The sequence below is a fragment of the Triticum dicoccoides genome, chromosome 5B, assembly GCF_002162155.2.
Source record: "Triticum dicoccoides isolate Atlit2015 ecotype Zavitan chromosome 5B, WEW_v2.0, whole genome shotgun sequence".
Taxonomy (NCBI): domain Eukaryota; kingdom Viridiplantae; phylum Streptophyta; class Magnoliopsida; order Poales; family Poaceae; genus Triticum; species Triticum dicoccoides.
Window position 1 is genome coordinate 103,374,999 of NC_041389.1, and position 23,117 is coordinate 103,398,115.

Below are 23,117 nucleotides of genomic sequence, written 5' to 3' on the forward strand. Positions count from 1 at the left end.
CGGCGCTCCTCAGAGGAGCCCGCCACGCTGTCCATATTGCTTTTGTTTGGGGAACTACCTTGCTTTTGCTTCTTTCTATCCCTTGGGGTAACATAAGGTGGTGGAGGAGGAGGGACAACACTGGCCCCTTGCACAGATGCATCAAGCGAGCCCCCTCTGATGCTCCCATCAGCCTGCTCATCCATGTTCAACTTGCGACTAACCGTGGTCTGTGGCCGGACGGTCCCAACATCAACGCCCTTGTCCTTGAGAGGGCTCTCGGCCGTATCTTTGAGGTCATCATCACCATCTTTGTCAATTTCCTCACCTAGACCGGCGTCCTCCGATGATCGTTTCTTGGCTCCATTGTTTCTTCCGCGGCCGCCACCACGGGCACGTCCTCGTGTGGAATTCCCCCTGTTCCAGCTCGGGTCACGGTTCTGGTTATCCGGCATGGCTCTCCTGGTTGCTTTCATCCACTCCCCGTATTCAACCTCCTCGGGGATGTGAACCCCATCGCCGCACTCTTCCATGGAATGGCCTAGGACGCCACAGACTTCACAGAAGAAGCCTATCTTCTCATATCTTACTGGCAAGAGAATTCGCCCTTCCCCTTTGATGTTCAATGGGGCAAACCGCACCAAAGGATCAGCTAGTTTAATCTTCGCCCGGACCCTAACATAGTTGCCTTCAAAGACTCGGTTAGGGTTCATCTCCACGCTCTTCACCTGACCTATGCGACGAGCCAGTTGGTCTACAATTATCTCCTTCCTGTAGAGCTCCGGGGTATCATGAATCTGCACCCACACATGGACTCAGTCGAGCTGAACTAGATCTGGTTTACCTTTGCCATCATACTCTTCAATTGCCACCATAAGTCCCCTATAGATCCAAGGGCCCTGGTGCATAACTCTGTTCCAATCTCCTAAGTAGAAAATTTGGACGACGAACAGATTGTTATCTGCCTCGCGGATATCTGGCTCGTGGGCAAGTCTCCATGCGAAAATCATTGTGTTCTTGAAGGACTCGGCACTGAAGTACTTCGTCGTGTTCACCCGTGCTACCGCTAGCCACCGGGACTCCTTGGACAGTTCTGCAATTTCCTCATCGCCAACGATCACGTCATCCAGCTCCATCTCCTTCAGCTTCATGTTCCTCATCGCCGCTTCCAGGTCGATCGGAGTCTTCCCCTTCCTTCTACCTGAACTAGTACTCCCCCCTCTATTGGAAGAAGTCGCTCCTGCCATGGCTGCAGTTAACCCTAGATCGCCGCACCGCACCGAGGCCGGGTGGAAGGACAAAGCCGACCCCTTGATCAGCCCAAGCGCAGGCGTGGGATGGTTGGGATGCGCAGGCAGGTTATCCGGATCCTCGACGGCGACGAACGGCGCCGGAGTAGGAAAACCCTAGTCGCCGCGGCGGCTAGGGTAGGCTTGACGCTCTCCTTCGATCGAGGCTGGTTGACTAGTTGGTTTGGGAATTTTCTAGTAGGATGGTCGACGCATAGGCGGTTCCGTGCAGACCACGGCCCGGGGCACACGGGCTATCCGGCCCATTTGATCTAAATGTTCTTTTAAGCATCAGTACATAAACAAGCGCTCATATACACGCGCATATGAGGGACAGTATGAAACTGGGCATGGTGAGCTTTCGCATCCGCAGACTCAGAACACCTAGTTTGCATTCACCCGTCCTCGATTCGCCGCCCATTTAGATTTAGAACCGCGCCCGATTTGATTTTTGCTCGTGCTCGATTCGTCAGTTTGGAGTCGCGCCTGCTTTGATTTTGCTCGTCCTCGCCGTCGCCCGTTTGGGGTCGCCGTCCGTTTTGATTTTGCTCGTCGCCTTCGTTCGTTTGGAGTCGCCGTCCGGTTCGATTTTGCTCGTCGTCGTTGTCCGTGTGGAATCGCGTCCAATTCAATTTTGCTCGCCCTCGCCGTCGTCCGTGTGGAGACGCGCATGTAATTCTCAAAAAAAAATACACGCGCATATACTCATCCTATGAACGCACACATGCACACCCTACCCCTATGAGCACCTCCGCCAGATTGAGCCGGCATATCATCTTGAGATTTACGAAGCCACTGTAGGCGTCTCGTCATCAACGGGAACATCTCCTCCCACTAAAAGCGCATTGCCGGAAATCCTGAAATGAATCAAGGAATAATGCGAGCACCAGGATTTGAATCCTGATGAGTTGGAGATACCACTGTCCACCTAACCATCTCAACCACAGATTGGTTCGCCATTTGATCTAAATGTTAGGTTGTATGCCGTGTCTTATCTTAGAAAAAAATATGTTTTTTAGGATTATCGTGTGCTTCATTAATCATAAACATAGTGAATACTCCCTCCGTTCCTAAATATAAGTCCTTGTAGAAATTTGACTATGGACTACATACGGAGCAAACTGAGTGAATCTACACTATAAAATGCATCTATATACATCCGTATGTGGTCCATAGTGGAGTCTCTACAAAAACTTATATTTAGGAACGGAGGGAGTACAACGCGTGCACACGGAGCCGATCAGAAAGACCGAGAGAAAACACATATTCCCAAAACTTTGCACAAAACCCCTCTAAGAAAATAAAATCACATTGAAGACCATAGGAATTCCGGCAACTACCATCATCACCACCACCGTCGCTGAATTCAGAGGAGAACCATAGCCAAGAAGGGCGTTGTGAGCCGATGAAGAAGTATGCCAAGGACGAGGCCTTTTATCATTGTGGCGTGTCGACCAGGGATCTTCCCCATCGTCCTCAAATTTCGGAGCTACTGTCAGCCGTCGATGTCGTCGAGGCCAAGCACCAGATTCATCGCCATCAAGCCGCAAGTCAAGATCCGAAACCACCATCCTCTCACAGTCATCGGTGATCTCACCAGGGATGAAAACCACCGGTCATAGACTTAAAATCGCCTTCTAGAAGGATCGGCGGGAGACTGAGCCCACCTGCTCCTCGATGCTGCCATGGACGACATCGAGAAGGGACTTGAGCTTGGGCATTATTCTAGAATAGTGAGGGTACGTGTTCGAATTAACTGCGTTTGAGGTGACTTCCGGCGATAGTCCCACGACCGACGTGGTGCCAACTCTTCCCTCCCTGTTGATCCCCTCCCTCTTCCAATTCGATCCTTCGTCTATCTCTGAGATCCACCACTACTCTCCCTCGTTGGTTCTTATACCTTCTCTCATAATTGGTTTCTCTTCCTCTAGTGTTGTTTTAAGTGGCCGAGGTGGGATTTTCTCAAGTCCTAGTGTTGAGGGAGGGGCATTGAAGGAAAATACAAAAAACTGATAGTACTTAAGTGTACAAGCAAACACATCATGTTGGGGAGGGTCCTGGCCCATGCTGGGCACCCAATGCATCTCTAGTTATTTCACCCTATCAATCCTCTGTTCATCATCTCTCTCTTGATCGTTCTCTCAATCCATGGCCTCCTCAATCATTGTATATCCCAGAAAGAACCACGTTCTCTCAATCCGTGGCCTCCTCAATCATTGTATATCCCAGAAAGAACCACACTTGGCGCATGTGTGTTGACTATCAACCACTAAACAAGGCATGCCCCAAGGATCCATTCGTGATGCCACATATCGACCAAGTGGTCGATTCCATGGCTGGTTGCGAGCATTTGCGTATTTTGGGTGCATATTCAGGCTATCATCAGATAAAAATGAAGTATTCAGACGATATCAAGACTCCTTCATCATCTCCTATGAAACTTTCTCCTACATTTTCATGCATTTGACCTAAAAATGTTGGTGCGACTCACCAATGGTGTATTTGAAAATATTGACACCAGCGGGGCGACAGAAACTTCCACACCCATGTCAACGACATCGTGGTAAAGTCCAAGTGAGGGGACGATCTCCTGGCGGATCTGGCGAAAACCTTCACAGACCTCACATAGATCAACTCGAAGCTTGACCAAGAGAAATGTGTAATTAGATTACCTGCGGAATCTCCTTGGTTTCATCATTTCTGTATGCGAGATCGAGGCCACCTGGAGAAGGTCAAAGCGATCCTAAAGATGGCCACACAAAAAAAGTCTGAAGTATGTGCAGTAGTTCATCGGGTGCATTGCAGCCCTTAGGGCATCTCCGACGGCGACCCTCTAACCGCTCGCATACGTCCAGACCACAGAAGCCATCCAACGCGGGACTGTATTGGTCTGCGACACAGTTCGAACGTGTTTTCTCCATGTTAATGTGTGAACTTACTGTCCCGGTCTCATTTCCTTCCACTATGCCCTTCTACTCCTTGCTTTGCATCCGCACCCTCCACCTTCCCCGCCATCGTTGTATGTATCTGGCCGCCATAGAGGCATTGTCAGACGTCCCCAACCAGCACCGGCGCGCCCTCGCCTTTACGACCATGTTGTCCACCCTAGAGTCATTTGTACCCAGGAACACTTCCCACCTCCCCGTCAGCGACCTCCATGGCGGATAGCACGCCCGACAAGTGTCTGTCAAATGCCATTGAGCTTATTTTCAAACGCTATGTCATTTTTTAGAGTATGAATGATGGTGAACTACTCGGCCATGGAGGATGAGTTGTTGTGCGATGTGTGATTGGCCGTATCCGCAGATTTTGTAAGCAGAAGCAGAGGGGGGACCTTCTGGCAGCAGGTGCATGAATCATTTCATGCACGAAAGCACACTGCGCCCTATGACAATTACATCATTCAACAACGCAAATGCGAGGTCGTTATCGTATCGCTTGCATGCCATCCAGACCAGCGTAACCAAGTTTTATCAAGTGGTTGCTCAGCTGAAGGCAAGGTGGCCATTGCATGCGGCAGAGGAGATCGTAAGTTTTGCTTCCTCTTGCTCAACTTGTTTAAATTATTCATTCACTCAAAGTTGGTCTACACATTATATAGCCCGCACACACTGCCATGATGTACCACATGACAGAGAGATGGTCATTTACGTACACACACACTGTTGGATGAAACTGAAGAGGGAGTATGTGTGGGATGAACTGATCCATTGATGAAAAACTTGTTGGACATCTAGTTAATCCAGTCAAATTAGAGACATTGTTGTACTAAACTTATTTACATGCTACTTATGGATGATTCGTGCTATATTTCTATCCGAACTTTGATGAATATCAACCGATGTGCATGAATTTTGTCTTGTTAGTTAAAATGCGGGTTGAAATGTATGTGGGTAGCGTTGGATGGTGACCTCTCGAATCTGTGTCTGCAGACTGGCCCCCTTGTCAGTGGACAGATGTGGGAGGAAATTTGCGGGTTCCTATCGGAGATGTCCTTACTCGGTTCATCTCTAGGCTTGGCGAGAAGGGCCTACCACTCTACTAGCTCCTCAAGAAGTCTGATTCTTTCAAATGGACTGACGTGGTGCAACCGGCCTTCGATGGCCTCAAGCGCTTGCTCTTTATTCCACCAATCCTCTTCGACCGGGCCAAGAGGGAGCCCCTGCTCCTTTACATCATCGTCCACGAACTGTGTGACCGAGCGTTATCCCGGTGGTCATCATTTACTAGGAAAGTGAGTTCCCTCCGAGTCCAAACTAAGGTATCAAAATTACCATAAACTAGTCTCTAGTGTGTTTCTAGCATCAAGGAAGCTACTACATTACTTGCAAGCCCACTTGGACATCGTGGTAAGCAGTGCCCCTTTGTCAGACATCAACGACAATAGGGATGCCACTGACCGAGTGGGGAAGTGGGCCATCGAGCTAGGGGCGCACGATATAATCTATGAACCACGGAAGGCTACCTAGTTTTAAGCTCTTCTCTTTCAAGTCTAGTCAGTTCCAGTCGGAGTACTGGACCATGTACTTTGATGACTCTAAAGTGATTGAAGGATTGGGGGCTAGCGGCATCTTCATCTCCCTGAAAGGTGAAAAACTTGATTATGTGCTTCAGATCCACTTCGCTGCATCCAATAATGTGGCTGAATACAAGGCTTTTCTGCATGGTCTACGAATTGTTGTATCACTCGACATAATGTGTGAACTTATTGTCCTTCGTCTGAAGGCAATAGTTGGCTAACCTATACTTTATGCTATAGAAATATCTAGGATTAGTAGCAAAAGTTGCCTATGATTTTATAATCCAGTTTGGTAATTAACTATGGAGACTATAAATCTTTATGTTGCAAATACTAAATTGATGTATTGTTGATTAAGATCTTTGTGACAAGAGTTATTACTAAAAGAGGTAATACAATGGGAGTCTTAGAACTTATAGGCGCCCAGACAGTTTGGTGCACACAGTTGTAAAATATGTTATCACATTCATCTAACTTGCGCGGGCGTGCAAATACGATCAAATTTCTCGTATGCAGGTGTATCCAGCGCTTGTGTGGCACGTCAGCTTGGCCAGGGCCCACTATCAGTGGCTGGTAGCGTTTGAGATGTGATGCGTGGGTCCCACCCGTCAGTGCACAGTGTAAATATAATCTAACATATAAAGCCTCCTAGAGTGATAGTCACAACGAAGGCCTCCAGCGCACGGTACCACGCGAACAGCGAGGGCGCAGCGCACCACGCGAGAGGGAAGAGTGCGCCACAGCGAGCGAACCCCTTTCTGGCAGCGAGAGCGGACAGAGGTAGCTGCAGAAATATCTCCCTCGTCACCCCCTTTCTCTTCCTCGTCTCTTCCCATCCCGCTCCTCTCCTCCATGCCGCCGCCGCTGCTTCCCCCCTCCCTCTCGGCCGCCTGTCTCCCCCGCCGGCTGGCGCAGCTCCTCGCGTCGCCTTCCTCTCCTCTTCATGCGCGGCGGCGTCTCGTCATCAACAGCCACCGCCCATCCCCAGCCCCCACCCTAGCCTCCCCAATCCCCTCCTCCCGCATGAACCCTAGCAGAGAGAGAAGATGAGAGGGAGAGAGAGAAGGAAGGAGAGGGGAGGAGGGAGAAAGAGAGAGGAAAGAGGGGAGGGAGGTGTGGCGGCCAGTGTCGGCCTGCGCCGGCGAGGTCGGGCGCGACCTGGCGGTTGGCGGCGGCTCGATCCGTTCCTGGATCTGCGAGGAGGCTGGGGCTCGGGCGCGATGCACGGGAGGCTGCACCCCGCCTCCATCTCCACGCGTGCAGCGGCGACCCCGGGAGGAGCTCGAGCCGCAACGGTGGTCCACGGCGCCGGCGTCGGCAGGAGGAGCGTGGGCCGTAGAGACGGCCGGCTCCGTCCGGCTTTCGCGCTGCCGTCCATCCACCCGAGCGATCAGTCCGCGCGTCCTCACCTCCGTCCTCTCACGCACGCCCTCGTGTCTGGATATTTGGTAATTTCTTTTCTGAGCATAAATAGATATTGTGCCCCCACCTGTTTGTTGTTTTGCCCAGCTGAAAGGTGGATCAAATATGAAAGACGTGAGCGTTCAATAGTGTGAAAAGCAAGCCCTGGTCTTGTTGAAGTTCCATTGAATTTCTGTGATACTAATGCTCATATTTTGCAATTTGCTCTCCACAGCTTTCAGTCACGGATTCTTGAGGAAAACATGTAATGCATTTTGTTTGTGTCAGCTATACTGAATCTGCAAAGCCTTTTTTGTCTGCAGAGAAATTCACGCTCTGCATTAGTTAACAGATGCTGATTTTGATCTTAACAATTGCAGGAAAACAGGTAATATATATGATTAGTGTTTGGGTGACCGTTGATTCCTACACCGAGTTGTGTTGCTGTACAAATAGCCTCTCTTTTTGGTGGTGACACGGTGTCCCTTCCAGGTTAGCTGCAACCTTTTCCCCCATCATTCCCCATATTTCTTTCCATAACCTACTTACTGAGTTGTAGGTTCATCGGACCTGTTGCATAAGGCAGAACAAGAATAAGAACATTTGTCAGTTTTTTCATGTGCAGGTTCAGCAGCAGGCAATGCTCAAGACAGAGTTGGGTGCACATCATATATATACATATGTTGTCGCATCTTAATAAACAGAGATGAGCAGAAGCAGAGATGAGATATCTATCCGACTGTCATCCTTCCCAGACTTGGGTCTGTCATCTCTGTCAGCATCCGCTTCCGCTTCCTTAGTTGGTTGTCGCTTCTTTGTAACACCATTTGAATAAATAATAAATAAGCCTGAGTTTGGATTAATCTTGCGTAGCCCATTGGATTGATTGGATATCAGAAGATACGTGTATACTTAGCCAAGACATTATATGCTGACTGAGTTCCCTAAGCAGGGATTTTCAGTCACACTTTCTATAGCCACGTTCATGAGTTGATTCAGTATAGCTCATGAGTTGATTCAGTATTATTATTGCTTTGCAATACAGTTGATTCAGTACTAATGTATATACTGTATACGAATGCACATCCCATAATTGTTGTGGTAGACTGTCGTCTGCAGTCCATTTATATGGTCTTTCTCCAGAAACTATAGGTGTGTTCTCTATACTATTCCAGTGTACTAAATCTGAACATATATCCTTCAAATAATCTACTATTTCATTAGGCACAAATTGGTACAGATAAACCACACATCTCTGCAGACAAACCTTTGTTTTCCATATATCCCATTAAGAAAATAAATGTCACTTCAGATGTAGTGAAAAGAAGTTTAGTTGCCGCCTCAGCTCCTTACTGGCGACTGGTGTGAATCATCTCAGTTTTTTAATGTCACTGTTTATCTTATTTAGTCTTGAGAATTGTTGTGTGTGTTCTTCTCTAGGTTGTGCAAGCCAAGTGGTTGATGCATTGCTTCTTTGTACAGTTTTTGTGGATGTTTTGGTCTGTCTATACCATATTAAGCAAATATGAGTACTTTTAGCTGTAGTGGAAAACAAGAATTTAACAGAGTTTTTGCCAAATTGACATTTCTCTGCTGAAATTATTCCTGAATGTAATGATAGAAGTTTTTTCCCCCATTTCTATATTGTCTCGAATGTTTGGAAAATTGTATCACTGCAATGCCTTCTTCGTATATGTGGAATTGGAGAAAAATGCATACATGTTATTGATGCCTTAGCAAGAAGGCTCGCCGGCTGGGAGATGGCGAGCGCCAGTGAGCACTATGCACGGTGTAGCAAGCTGGACAAGAGCGTGAGCGACAGTCAAGACATGAGCTATCCAGTGTAGGTTCAGACAATTCATTCATTCATTGCAGGTTCGGCATGTCTCATTATGTCTTTTTGCTTCATATTCAGGGTCAAACTGGGCTATATTTCTTTCATTGGGGCGAGGGTGATTCCAGCAGGTGAGGTGCATTTTAGACATCCGGATGATGTCTTGCTATGTCCAGGTGGTACCATGTCTGAATTAAGATTTCCCTTGCAGATTTTGCTTGGCGTACTCGCCTTTTTTCTTGAAGTTGGGCGTCGGTCGTCTCTGCGGCAAGGTAAGCTTATCCCATTTACTTTATTCAACCCAGAGTCAAGATTCATATCCCATTCACTGTCATTTCATTTGTGAGCATTTATTCCATTGATCTATGTCGTCGGCACCCTGACGATTTAGCCTTTTCTGCTGATCACAATTGCTTGCATCTGCCATCTCATTGAGGAAATGCCCCTGCTCCTCTTAATTAAAATTAATGTGAAATATGTTTCTACCAAAATTAATGTGAAGCACTATTGAGACAACGAATTTCAACTATGTTATGAGCCAAACCATATTAAGTATGTGCATCCTCGCTGGAATGCTTTCTGTTCATGAGCTGGTCTCCCAACACGTATTGTCGAGAAAAGAAAAGAAAGGACCTTTTAAGTTCTTAATAGGAGCAAGAGAGCTTCTAAGTACTATCCATACCTATGCTTTATGTAGTCAATTAATAAACTCTCTTTAAATATGATGTTCCCAAGAGATCAGAAGGTTCATGGGGTGATCTTGTAGCTGAGTTGAAAGTCAGAGGGTTTGTGCTATGGGTGATAAGGAATGGTCATAACCTTATTTGTTAGAATATTGCCGAAGATGATCCAAGCTAATTATTTTAGGCACTTGATCTGTTATATTGTCATAAACTGAATTTGTACTACGCGAACATGTGGATCTTTTAGCAGTTAGCCATGTCAAAAACAGGATATATGTCTAACATCTAATTTGAGATGAAGTTGTCCTGCTCAATTAATTTATAGTTTTCTGGATGTTCTGGTGTTCAGCTTGGGAGCAAGTAGAAATACCTGATTTGATGCTCATGCTTCCAAATTTTTCACATTTCGCGAGAGCTAGGCGTACTTCTCGATGACCTTGCCGTCTCCAACCCATCCGTGGGTATTTCAACTCCCCTTTTGTTTTTTTTCTGCGCACATTTGCTCTACTGTCATTTTGCCTGGTATGCTCTCATTTTCTTAGATTTAGATTTTCTTGTTCTATCTCCTCCCATTTTCTATTTGTTTTCTTTTCTCTGTTTTTAATTTGTTTTTTTACATCCTATTTTATTTATTCTTTTTGGCTACGACATAATGAATGGATTATTGCTTTATTTGGCCTTTATTATATTGTTTCCCATCTACTATATGGTTCACTTTGCTAGCTATAAAAAAAGCATTATGGGTTACTGCCTGGTGGACCTCTGAATATTTTTTCACCTCAGCTTGATTGACAAGCTCACCGGCAGCTTGATTGACAAGCTCACCGGCAGGAAATGTAGTATGAGATGATTTTTTTTAATTTCTCTAGCTTTTCTTATTGGTATGTACAGAAAGGACAAAGTCGTATACTTAATATCGAGTCTTATTCATCTGCATTTATGGAATACCATTGAAAATCTTGAATTACTTTTGCTTTGATGGGTAATCTATCACTAAACAGAATATAGCTTCCAGCCTTCACACATAGAGACTAATTTAGTACTTCGGTTTTGGGCTGTCCTATTTTCTGTGTGGTCGAACAGGAAAGCTAAATGTACAGTTTATTTGCTCGGCACCATTTATTGTGCCACATAGAAGTACATCTTTTTCTTATTTTTTCTAATGCAATCATCAATACAGTACCTTAGTTAACCTTCCCAATTTTTGTTCTCTTTTTGGTCATACATTAGGATTATTGTGGATTTTCTGAAGGTGTTGGCGGGGGTTGCACGGCATGTTCCGTCTGGTTTCAGGAGTGTGTGCTGCACCTGAAAAATTTCTCGGGTTGTCTCTCTACATATTTCCACGTTAGTTGTGATATTTTATTTATTGCTCTGCAATCGACAGTTTGACCTCATGCTAGGGCAGCCTCAGCCAGTTGCCTCTTCTATCAAAGGTAAAGAACAGAAGCCTTTTTATTGATATTGCTGTATGGAAAGTTTACTGGAAATTATGATTCTAAGTGGGTGTGAATAACGTGCTTTGTCTTGAAATAATGACATGGAGAAACTATAGTTTCCATACTAAACTTGGTATTTTGATTCACACAAAGTTTCCGTCTACTGACAATTAAACCCATACTTGCCATATGAATAAAGTGACATCAAAAGGGCACTGAACAACAGAGAGAATTAAGGATGCCTTATAAGCATGTTTTCACTTAAGATAGATTTGTATGACTTCACAAATATTCCTGTCAATATATATTGTAAAGTAGCAGTAGCTTATACAGATAGCTGCAGTTGTTGGCTGCACATGACAACTTCATGTTATTCTGCGCTCACCATAATAATCATTTTTTTGTTCCATGTAAAGTGGCATGCTTCTTTCTTGCTAATTGTCAATTCTTTTGTACGCTAGACAATGAGGGTATGTAGATAACATGTATGGTTTTTACATTGTTTTGCGCAGGTTGAGATGCATCACATGATGTTTTCCTTTTACATTTATGGGTATTACAGAACCCTTTCTTTTTCCACAAGGGGTAGTAGCTGTGCCATTCGATTCGGAGGACAAAGAGTTGATCACAAAGGGGTAGCATTCAGGACATATACATAAAAGAGTATAGAACCAAATTACATGATGTAATTGACCACTATTTCTATTAACTTCTCCTGTAGCCAATGTTCACAAGTTCATGTATTAAGTACATCTTATTGTGTCACTTGTGTTTACTCCTTTTTTAATGCAAGTTTACTGCTACTCTCTACAAGTTCATGTATTAAGTACATTTTATTATGTCACTTGTGTTTACTCCTTTTTTAATGCAAGTTTACTGCTACTCTCTACAAGTTCATGTATTAAGTACATTTTATTGTGTCACTTGTGTTTACTCCTTTTTTAATGCAAGTTTACTGCTACTCGGAGTTCCTAATCGCACTCAACTATGTTGACCTACCGATGATCTAATTTGTGGCATTATTACCTTAAGAACGTATTTGCATTTAATTAACTTTATATATAGGGGTATAAGTTCTTACCAAATGTACTCAAATATACAGTTATTGAAAAAAATGCAAATATTTTTAACACGAACATGGTTTTAAACGGGTCTTTGCGCCATTTGGCGCAACTGGTCATCTAGTTAGGCTTAAAACAGACATGGGTGGGAGCTCGAACCCTGGCTGATCATACTTTATGTGTTAAATAAACTACTAGGACTAGGATATATATATCCTTTAAGTCTACATAAAAGTGTCATTGAAACATGAATACTTTATATTCTACATAAATATTTCATTTAAAACGTGTACATTTTAAAACTATATGAATTAAAATATATTTATGAAATTATATGAACATTTAAAATAATATTTATGAAATTACAATTCATGTATATTAACATAACTTGAAAAATATTCACCTGAGTTAAAAACTATTCATGAATAATTTCAGTCACGTGTAATTTTAAAAACTATTCATATATTGTTTAGAAAGTGTGTAAGTATTAATAAAAACGTAATTAAAAATCCAAATAAATGTTCGTATAATTTTAATAATGATTTCGTGTTTTTAACGAAATATCTATGTGGAATATAAAAGCTTTCATGTTTTAAGATATTTCTATGTTATTTTAAAAAAAGTGTTCATGTTTTTTAATAAAACTTATGTTTTTGCTAAAATATGTTTATATATTCATTAAAAAATAGAAAATATCTATGAAACATTTAATACATGTTTGAGTGCCCCTAGACAGTAACCCTCAAGTGCTATCTTCGTTTTTATTTACTCAGCATGTTAGTTTTGACCTAAGTAATACTTTACAAAGTTTGACCAAATCCAAATTTTTACAATAACTTTTTTATATAATTGGACTGAAATTAGTGAACAAACACACTAAAACACGTGTATATACATTTTAATCAGAAAAAAATAGAACATCTTGTATTTGTAAACAGAGGAGTAGTATAAAACAATGGGATCAGAGCGCATACAGTAGAGAGGACACACAAGCAAGGTGAGGGGCTCAGAGCCTCAGAGCACGCTGCAGTCTGCGGTCTGGAACGAAAGCTCCCCCTTGCCGATGTCGTAGAGCAGGTGCAAGTCTTGCTGCTGGAAGTTGCCGATGACGCTCTCGTAACCTCCTTCCTCGATGAGCATGCACGCCGTGGACTTGTCCACGGGCCCCCAGTAGCTCCCCGGCGGCACCGCCATGTCCGCACCGCCACTGAAGTGGAAGACCAGCGCCGGTACGACCTTGTTAACGTCTTGCCGTGCCACACACAGGTCCAGTCCGGTGTCTCCTGGCGGCTGCACGAGGCTATGGTTCAGTTGCCGGGTCACTTCCTCGCTCAGCGCCCTGTACGCGGCGTCGGCGAGGGATGTGACAGGGCTACCGGTGTCGATGATCACCCCGCCGGACCAATACCCAGCAGCGTCCCGCCTGAGCTCGAACACCGCGCTGGGGATCGGCAGCTTGGTCTTCCCCACACTGATCCCCACCAAAGGGAGGTAGTAGAACGTGCTGTAGGGGTACTCCTTGGGGCTCTTCACGAACGGTATGGACGTCACGGCGCGGCCGCCGCTCAAGCTCGCCGACGCGCCGACGAACAGGTGGCTGGAGGCGCCGTGGTTGCGGAAATAGGGGGTGAGACAGTAGGAGAACTTTGTGGCGCCCGTCTGGGAGATGAGTGACAGGCGGCCGCGGCCGAGTCCGATGAGCCCGGACGCGCCGTTCAGGGCGCCCTTCGTGATCTGCGTCAGGCTCACGCACCCGAAGGCGAGCCTCGCCGCGCCGGACTGGAAGGTGAAGGCCTCGGTGCCGAGCGACCCGATGATGCTGCCGGCGCCGTAGCTGGCGATGAAGGTGCAGCTGCCGTCCAGGCCGCAGAGGTGCACGCCGTTGGCCGCGCACAGCTTGGCGCTGTCCGCGCAGGGCACGGGCGCGAAGCTCGCCGAGCTCGACAGGTTGTAGTAGGGCAGGTCCTGCTTGGCGCACGCCTTGAGGCACGTCGTCGCGCACTGGGTCCAGATGAGGTTGCTGCCGGTGTCGATGAGGGCGTCCGAGCGCTGGGGCGGGTCGCCGATGAGGTACTCGGCGATGTACTGCCGGGTGGCCAGGTGGACCGGCGCGCTCACGTCGCCGAACGCCCGGCGCTGCTGCTGCTGCTGCGTGGAGGCTCGGCGTTCCCGGCTTACGGAGACGGCGCGCCGCACGCGCTCCTCCGTAGTGTAGCCCGCCTTGTCGTCGACGTGGGTGAGCTTCATGCGGAGCCCTGCGCTGGTGCTACTTCTGACGAGGCTTGCACTGGAGCACAGTAGCACGAGCAGGAACACCAAAGTTCGCGCCATTTTTCGACGTTCGATTAGACCCTGTTCGCTCGCTCGTGTACGTAGAAGCTAATTACTACTGGTGACGATCGAGTGGCGGAATAGAGGATGAATATAGATGGATCGATCCTATCATGTTGGACATTCTTGAGGATAGATAATGGGTGGCAATGCACAAATAGTTTGACGCCAGTTAGTAGACCTACAAATTACCAGTCACTGTTGACATCGACGCTGAAAATGACCGCAGTGGCAGCATGCGTGACATCTACTTCCTTCGTTCGGAATTACTCGTCCAAGAAATGAATATATCTAGATGTATTTTAGTTGTATATATATTCATTTTTATTTATTTTTGTGACAAAATACAAAATAATTTTTTCCACGCATGGGGGTGAGGGGTGTGTATTAGTACAAAATATAAGTCCACCTCATATTTTTATGTCTAACTTTAATCTTCAATTTTATCAACAAAATATGAGTTATATGTCATTAAAAAGTACTCCCTCCGTTCAGAATTACTCGTTCAAGAAATGAATGTATCTAGATGTATTTTAGTTGTAGATACATTCATCTTTATCCATTTTTGTGGCAAGTAATTTCGAATGGAGGGAGTATGTCATTGGATGCACATTTTAAAGAACTTTTCGGTAATAGTCTATCTTTTGTGACATATAACCCTTGTTTTGTTAACCATAATTATAAATCAAAGTTTAACACGAAAACGAAATTGCCTTGTATACAAAAAATGCAGGAATAACTAGTTTATGATACTTCCCGCTATGACCTGTCTCATTCACACCCCTTTATCTATGCCATTCAGGTTTTACAATCTTTTTTCTTTTCTTTTTTTTAATTGCCATCGGGATGGAAAGGTTCCCCATCTGAATATTGCATTAAGAAAGTATTTATTCAGTTTTTAAGGAATAGCAAATTCAAGCCAAAAATCACACAAGCAACAAAACAAAAATAATAAGAAGAGAGAAATAGGTGCCCATGACACGACATAGCCCAACAATCATTTTATTCTGAATAAAACCTTAATTTAAGCTTTGAAAAGTAAATACTTTGAAGAAGAAAAAAGAAATCATTACATTCCCTTCAAGCTAAACTGTAACAACCACTCACAATTCACAAAACCCATTGCCAGGAGAGACCCGCACAAGATGCATATGATTAAAAACAGCAACGCAAACCGAAGGACACACACTGGCTTGGCACACGACTACATGCGGGCGACACAGCCGTGGCGCCTGCCGACGAAGCCCCCGATGGCCTCGATGAGCTCGTCGATGCGCACCGCCGCCTCCTCGTCGGCCGGCTCGGGGGCGCCCTGGTTAAGGTAGAACATGTGCCCCACACCGGGGCTCAGTGCCACCTCTACGTCCTTCCCGGCGCGCCGCATCATGTTGCAGTACTCCACCTGCCGGTCGCGCATCGTGTCCAAGGTCGCGACACTCACCAGAAGCGGCGGCACGGCCAGCATCGCCGCCGCCGCGTCGTCCCGGACGGGCCAAATGTAGGGGTGGTCTCGGGTGGCGCCTTTGGGGAGTGCCAGCGCCAGGAGCCTGTCCGCCAGCTTGTAGTCCACGTACGGGTCCAGTTGCACGTCGGCCGACTCGGACCGGCTTGGAGTGGACCGGGAGAAACCCGGGTTGAGCAGAACGGCTCCGGCAAGCCGCACCGGGCCCCGATAGCCCGGCTCCGCTGAGTTGAACCCGGCGGCAACATGGTGCACCAGGTTGGCTCCATTGCTATCACCTATTAGGAACACACGTGATAAGTCGGCCACGGCCCTGAGCTTGCCCACCGGGTCGGACGTCGGCTCTGGGACCGGCTCAGCTAGCAGCCCGGGCTGAGCGAGCGACTTCAACCAGTCAATGGCGGCAAAGCCGGCGGCTATGGCCGCCGGGAGCGGGTGCTCCGGAGCAAGGGGGAGGGTGATGGACACGATACCAGCGATGGGGATGGAGGCGGCGAGACGGGCGTAGAAGCAATGGTACAGCGACCAGGTAGGGTCCGTCAGACAGAACACGCCGGCGTGGAAGTGGAGGAGGACCGGAAGACGGCGACCGGCCAAAGGAGCTGCCGCCGGGAGGTAGAGACGGAGCGGCGGGCTGGCCCGGATGTCGTGCACCGTCACGCCGTTGCGCGGCACATCGTACGGTGCAATGGTGGTTGCTAGTTGGCGTGCCTCCGGGGGAGGTGGGGACCGCTCGACGGTGCCGTCGTCGTAGACCTTGATCCAACCCCCGATGTCCTCCACTAGTTTCTTGCTGAAGCTAGTGTCTGCCATTCTCTAGTGACCTTTGGTGCGTCTGCCTGTGTTTGAACTATGTTGGCTGTGTCACTTGATGGGTTGATAATCACTGGTCACTAAGCCTTATATAGATTTTTCAAGCGTTAGTTGGTTGGTTATAAATAATGTTCTTGCTGGGGGCGAGGGGCATTACTTTTTATTGTAGATTACTTGTTAATAATGTGCCTTGCCACTGTTGACATTACTCTCTCGTCTCTATGTGGAAGTAAAATAACTTCCTGGTTCTGACAAAATGCTTTTGGTTGCTGCCGTCCGTGCTGAAATTAGTTTCCAAGATTGATTTATTAAGATGTGGGAAATGTCAGATGGAAGGGATTGGTGCACACGATTGACTAGCATAATCTGCTAATGTTGCTCCTTCCACGTTCTCCGTAGAGTAATTATACACGCTACACTATACATTCATCCAGAAGGTATATTCCATTTCATCAAATTTTCATCAGCCAAGTCTATAGTTTGTCCTTTTAGCTACATTTTCCTCTTCTGAATTGGTAGTGTAATGATAGCAATATTCAGCCGGCATGACACAATATACATTTAGCTGTTTTCGAACATAAGTTTTTCTTTTCAAAAAAGTGAAGAATCGGGCATCTTCGTTGGCTGCCGCACGCAATCATCTTTATAGTGAAGTTTGATACTGTTCTTACAGAATAGTGGAAGAAAAGTCCAGGGCACAACCGAACGCAAAATAAGAATACATGATACACCGTTTAACTCTTCCCAAACAAAGTGTGTGGCGCAACATTTATCATGCATTTACTTCCATCTTTTTCGATAAAAGGTGTATTTTAGACTCGATGTAGTAATGTCAAGCGATACAATCATCATAAGTACACACCCGGCCAGATAATGGCAAAGGGCCAGATAATGGCAAAGGGCGAGGATGTTGCGACCGTTTAGATCGCCGAGAAATTTGTGGTGACTGCCCGTCATGGCAACGTCTACCACCACCTTTCACTACGATTGGGAAGCATACGATATGGTTGTGTTATCAAAAAAGTTCAAACAAGGCACAAGCTGAGGAAAATTAGGACCGAACTGAACCCTGCTAAGGCAAGACATAATGGAGTCAAATGAAATAGGCAATGTAGCCTCCTCTCAAGGTTGTACCCCCTCTGTCTCGCAATGTAAGACATTATATCAAAAAACGTCTTACATTTTGACACAGAGGTAGTAATTAGCAGTAGAAATTTATTTGGTAAACTAGCAACTTGTTCTTTGCTAAGTTGAAACAAAATCTGTTGACATCCTTGAACGCTTGGGCATTTGTGAGTAATACGTGCAGCTCGTTGGCAATGAACAGCACTGCAGTCTAACAAACAAGGCACAAGCTGAGTAAAATTAGGGGTAATACTGCCAAATGGTCAATGAAATAGGCAAGACGATTAGGTAAACCTGAACCAAAGTAGTAGGTTGCTTGCCTACTAAACACGGCCATGATAACACAGCAAGTATAACAAATCCTAAATTCAGAAAACGAGAAAGGCAAACTAGCAGCGTAGACAAATCCCGCGACGACAAGACTTCCAGACTCAATGATGTTTTCCCCTCCACCTCACAAAAACTGTACCTAGGAGCTCTCTGCCCTCCCACATTTCGCCTCTCTTGTTTCGCAAGCTGTGCGGCTTTCCGTTTCAGAGGGGGGTGTGCATCAGAGCGGGCAGGGTGGAACTTCGAGGGTCGCACCAGCTTGGATCTGGCCCCATCCAATGAGGCGCCAATGCTTCTCGACACGGCGGCTTAGCGCGACCTTCTCACCTTTGCTTGTGCAGACGGGCGCGGTGAGCTGGAGCTTGGCGAGATCGTTCTTCACGGCGACCACACGGGCGCCGGTGGACATGGATCCGATGTTAAGCATCAGGATCTCACCCTTGGTGAGCTTGGAGACCTTCCCTGCCTTCTCTGTACCCTTTGTTCTCACACCCAGCAGCCTTCGGAGAAGGAAGAAGTTGATCTGCGAAGCAATGTCCAAGAATTGTCATTAACAACTATCTCTGTTTGGCTAAAATCATGAAGCAGCAAAGATTCGACAAACCTCAAGCTCTACGAATACGTCAGGGAGCGACCCGATTTCTCCTAGAACCTGGCCAACCAGCCTGTCAGCACGAGTCAAAGTTGGATCCATGGTTGTTCCCACACCAATAAGCCCTCCTGGCACAGCAAATTGGAGTTCATTCTGCTCAGCGTAGAGCGAGACAATCCTCGAATAGATTGGGGTGCACTTGATGTTGCCACTCTCATCCTTCATGACAATGCCAGGGCGAACTTCAATGTTCTGGTTCACCCTGAGGACTCCCTGTAAATAAGAATCGACACTCAGTTTACATTTACCACAAGAAAAGCAAGAACACACTCATGATCTAATTCAGTTTATATATCTACATACCCTGAGGATGCTGCCACCTGCTACCCCACCCCTAATTTCATCAACCTCTGAACCAGGCTTGTTGACATCAAAGGAACGAATAACAATCATGTTGGGAGGTGAAGTGAAGTTCCTTTCCGGAATGGGGATTTTCTTAATAATGTATTCACAGATCACATCAATGTTGTACTTCAGCTGGGCAGATATTGGCACCACAGGAGCACCTTCAGCTATCGTGCCCTGCACAGATGGTAGTAAAAAAGATCAAACCATGAAAGAGAAGACATGCATTTATAACACAAGAAATGACAAACAGTAGTGACCTGGATAAATTTTTGGATTGCTTCATGCTGGTTCATTGCTGCACTTTCCTGGATAAGATCAATCTTATTCTGCAAAATTATGAGATGTTGGAGACGCATGATTTCAACAGCTGCTAGATGCTCAGATGTCTGGGGTTGTGGGCAACTTTCATTTGCTGCTATCAAAAGCAAGGCTCCATCCATGATAGCTGCTCCATTAAGCATTGTAGCCATGAGAATGTCGTGGCCCTGTTCAACAAGGTAGATATTGTAAATACATACAACATTTACGTAAGGATCTGTCTAGGACACATCTAGATGTGACATAGTTATGCCACATCTAAGCTGATGTCCACTCTGTTTGTGGTCTATTTTTTTTTGTCCTAATTTTTTTTGTTTCTTGTTGCTGCATTATATATTTGTGGGAGCTTAGATGTGACATCCTTAAAAAACATCTAGATGTGAATTAGACAAACTGTTTACGTAATATCGTATTCAAGTTCCACTAATGAAGAGAATATGTAATGATCCATCAGAAAACTCTGATGACCTCCTAATTAATATAATGATTCACTTGAATAATTTGGCTATACAATTATAAGTGTAAACAGCCATTATTATCTATGGTGATGCAAGTAAAACTGGATTGCAAAAATGTTACTGATCACTTGGGTAGGGCAAGAAATGGTCAGGCTATGTACTCCCTGTAAGCACTCATGTACTTGATATGCAGAAGAGAACATCCATAACAGAAAAAGGGTAGAGCTTCATCATACCGGGCAATCAACAAAGGAAACATGTCTCAGAAGCTTCATCCTAGTGTTTTCAAACCCAGGAACATCACAGGCAGGAGTATCTTCTTTCCCACTTCCATAAGCCCTTTATATAATTGATGAATAGAAGTCAAATAGGGTCCAAGAGTTTAAAACCAAAGCAGTAATTTTGGGTCTGGTAAATAATCATACGTTAACTAATTCTGGGGATCAAATTTGAGCATACAGGTTCAATAATTCATAGGAGCCTGGAACAGTGCCCCCTGAAGTTCCTTGCTCTAAAATGTAGAGGGCTAGAGGCTGACAGTAATAGAAGCTAATCATGTAAAGATAAGAAATTTAGCATACTTGTAACACATTGGTCGTGGACATCTGTCATCCTCGCATTTATAGATTTTTGCATTAGCATAGCCCAGCTTGATAGTGATGTTACGTTCAAGCTCATTCTTGAAGCGAACAGTCTATAAATCAAAACAAAGGCATCAGACGATAATAATACTAAAAAATTTCCATATGGACCAGAATGAGCACATCAACATCCATTTAGTTAGTAATCATTCTAGAAATTATTGCAAAAAACGAAGATAAAGAAGCATGAATTACAACAGTGCCATTACTCGAGCCGAGAAGCTAGAGCACTTATATTTTTTCTAATAGTAATATTAAATGAATTCCCAGACTATGCTATTATCAATCAGGTTTAAAGAAATCTGCAGCACATTCCTAGCAAGTGCTAGGTGTAGTTTACTCATTTATATTACCAAAAGTCATGTTAGCATGACATATTTGAGTAATATGGCAAACTCACAAGGGTTACTGATAAATGTGATAAATACTTAACAGGCTTTACACAGAATGGAAAGAAAATGTGGCCAACAGAATGAATGATACCTGAACTCCAGATATAGCTTTCACAACAGTAGACTTTCCATGGGCCACATGACCAATTGTACCTGAGGTGTAACATAAAGATCGCAAATATTATGCCACCGCACAAAGTCACCTAAAATTCGGATATGACCGAAATGCCACATAAAAATATAGATATAAAAAAACAGTTCAAATAAGCGCTAGGCGTTAATTATGCGTTTGGTCACCTACTTGCGCCTTGATAGCTTATGCGCTGCTTAGGCGTGAGTAAGAAATAAGCTAGATTGGCTGGTCTAGCCTATTAAACCACAGGCCCATCTTCCTGTTCTCCTACTAGAGCTCCCGTATGTGTACAGTCGACTGAAAATCCAGGTATCCTCCTCACGCCGTCTCTCCCCCTCGTCCTCTCTCCCTTGCTGCATCGAGGCCACCTCTCTCTCTCTCTCTTCATCCCTCCCTTGCTGCACCGATGGGAACCAGCCAGTGAAGCTCGATTTCTCGCCGGAGAAGCTCGATCTCTCACCGGAATCAGTCGATTTGTCGTCAGAGTGGTTGAATCCTCGTCGGTGAGGATGAATCCTCACTGGGGGAGGTCAAATCCTCACCGGGAAGATTGATTTCTCGCCTGAGAAATGCGATTCATTGCCACAGAAGGCTGATTTCTCACCGGAGGACCTCACCGGCCGCTTTTTTTAGCACCAAGCGAGGCGTTATGCCAACACCTAGCACTAAGCACGCCTAGGCGAGCGCCTAGGAGCACCTCTTTGAACTATAAACAAACAAGAGTAATTGATGGTTCACAAAAAAAAAAATCCACTAGTTATACTAGGAAAGTTTGCTCCATCAAAGCACCCTGGCTTTAAGAGTTCCAATTGCATTTTCCAAAAATGGCATTTATTTATTCTTAAATAAGTGAGACGTCATGTGCATCACTTAAGGCAATACATGATCCATCACACTACCATAAAAGGAAATCATATTGTTTCCCCCCATTGAGTCACAAAAGGATTAAGCGCAACCAAAAAAACAACAGGTGCGGCTTCAGTATCATGGTCAAGGCTTAAACAGGTACATATACAGAGAAAAGACAATGGTTGCAACATGTAGCCATCTAAGTATCACAAAAAAAAAAAGCAACATCATGCAAATGAAACTCCATTGTGAAATATATACATAGACACAGTAATTTGGGACGGAGGTAATATAAAAGGCACCACCAGAGAATGTACAACAGTAAACAGCAAACATTCCACACTGAATCACATCATACTAAATACGTAGAGCATAAAGGGACAATCGACATAGCTTTGTACTGTTGTACGCCTGTAAATTCTCCATACTGATAATTACTGAACATCAAAACATTGCCAGAAGGATGGAATCAGTACCAATGTTGATCGTCGCTTGGCGCGAGATAACTTCAGGCGACAACGGGTGTAGCTTGGTAACATCAAGCTTGGTTAGGTCCTGCTCCATCAATCCTCGGCGCGCCATGATTGAAACTGATAAAAACAAATGATACAAACAGTGTTATCACCCTGTGTCTCCAACTCGTGTTCACTGACCGAAAGACCAGTTGCAGGAAAACAACATATGCTGGCGCAGCTGCAGCAGTAAACTGATCCAAAAAGGATAACCACAATCTTAGAATCTGCCGAGTTCTCCACCATCCAACCTAAAACTCGACGGCGAACTTCACTTCTAGTCTGGCCTTAGCAACGCAATCAGCGGCCTCCCGTATCAGACGGCGACAGCGTGCAAGGAGGGATGGGATCTAGGGGAGGACGAGGGACTCGCCTTGGGTTGGGGGACCGTCGAGCTGGGTGTGCTTGCCGCGACGAGGAGGGCCGCCGCGCGCGTGGATGTGCTGCGCGCCGAGGGGGCGAGCGGGGAGGGTGCTAGGAAGCCGGTCGCCGGAGACGGGGGTGTCGCCGGTGGTGCTTGCGAGAGCGAGGACGCGGCGGCAGGGAGG

The 23,117-nt window shown here is 45.6% G+C and overlaps 3 protein-coding genes and 2 long non-coding RNA genes across 9 annotated transcripts; 2 read left to right on the top strand and 3 right to left on the bottom strand.

Moving 5' to 3' along the window:
- Nucleotides 1–6,518: 6,518 nt before the first annotated feature.
- Nucleotides 6,519–11,016, top strand: LOC119307623. 5 transcript variants are annotated; one of them, XR_005149413.1, is made up of 6 exons: nucleotides 6,521–7,453; nucleotides 7,569–7,680; nucleotides 7,814–9,031; nucleotides 9,104–9,153; nucleotides 9,234–9,294; nucleotides 10,936–11,016. It is a non-coding gene; the product is annotated as an uncharacterized LOC119307623 (long non-coding RNA). The 5 variants fall into 5 exon arrangements; XR_005149411.1 differs by having other exon boundaries at nucleotides 6,519–7,453; nucleotides 7,814–9,294; XR_005149414.1 differs by lacking the exon at nucleotides 10,936–11,016 and having other exon boundaries at nucleotides 6,521–7,235; nucleotides 7,424–7,453; nucleotides 7,814–10,904.
- A 1-nt stretch (nucleotide 11,017) lies between these two features.
- LOC119307625 lies at nucleotides 11,018–12,105 on the top strand. Its single transcript, XR_005149415.1, has 2 exons — nucleotides 11,018–11,141; nucleotides 11,657–12,105. It is a non-coding gene; the product is annotated as an uncharacterized LOC119307625 (long non-coding RNA).
- A 960-nt stretch (nucleotides 12,106–13,065) lies between these two features.
- On the bottom strand, nucleotides 13,066–14,662 carry LOC119307622 (aspartic proteinase nepenthesin-1-like). Its single transcript, XM_037583696.1, has one exon. It carries the CDS (start codon nucleotides 14,534–14,536, stop codon nucleotides 13,220–13,222), a length of 1,317 nt encoding a protein of 438 aa, XP_037439593.1. The 5' UTR covers nucleotides 14,537–14,662; the 3' UTR covers nucleotides 13,066–13,219.
- Nucleotides 14,663–15,604: 942 nt separating this feature from the next.
- On the bottom strand, nucleotides 15,605–16,811 carry LOC119305248 (probable carboxylesterase 17). The gene has a single exon (XM_037581818.1). It carries the CDS (start codon nucleotides 16,809–16,811, stop codon nucleotides 15,741–15,743), a length of 1,071 nt encoding a protein of 356 aa, XP_037437715.1. The 3' UTR covers nucleotides 15,605–15,740.
- A 1,356-nt stretch (nucleotides 16,812–18,167) lies between these two features.
- Nucleotides 18,168–23,111, bottom strand: LOC119307626 (eukaryotic translation initiation factor 2 subunit gamma-like). The gene is made up of 9 exons (XM_037583697.1): nucleotides 22,943–23,111; nucleotides 22,534–22,647; nucleotides 21,167–21,228; nucleotides 20,624–20,736; nucleotides 20,279–20,381; nucleotides 19,524–19,751; nucleotides 19,222–19,440; nucleotides 18,871–19,131; nucleotides 18,168–18,789 (listed from the first exon to the last, which is right to left on the bottom strand). The coding sequence occupies exons 2-9, from the start codon at nucleotides 22,637–22,639 to the stop codon at nucleotides 18,487–18,489; spliced, it is 1,395 nt and encodes a 464-aa protein (XP_037439594.1). The 5' UTR covers nucleotides 22,640–22,647; nucleotides 22,943–23,111; the 3' UTR covers nucleotides 18,168–18,486.
- Between the last annotated feature and the right edge of the window lie 6 nt (nucleotides 23,112–23,117).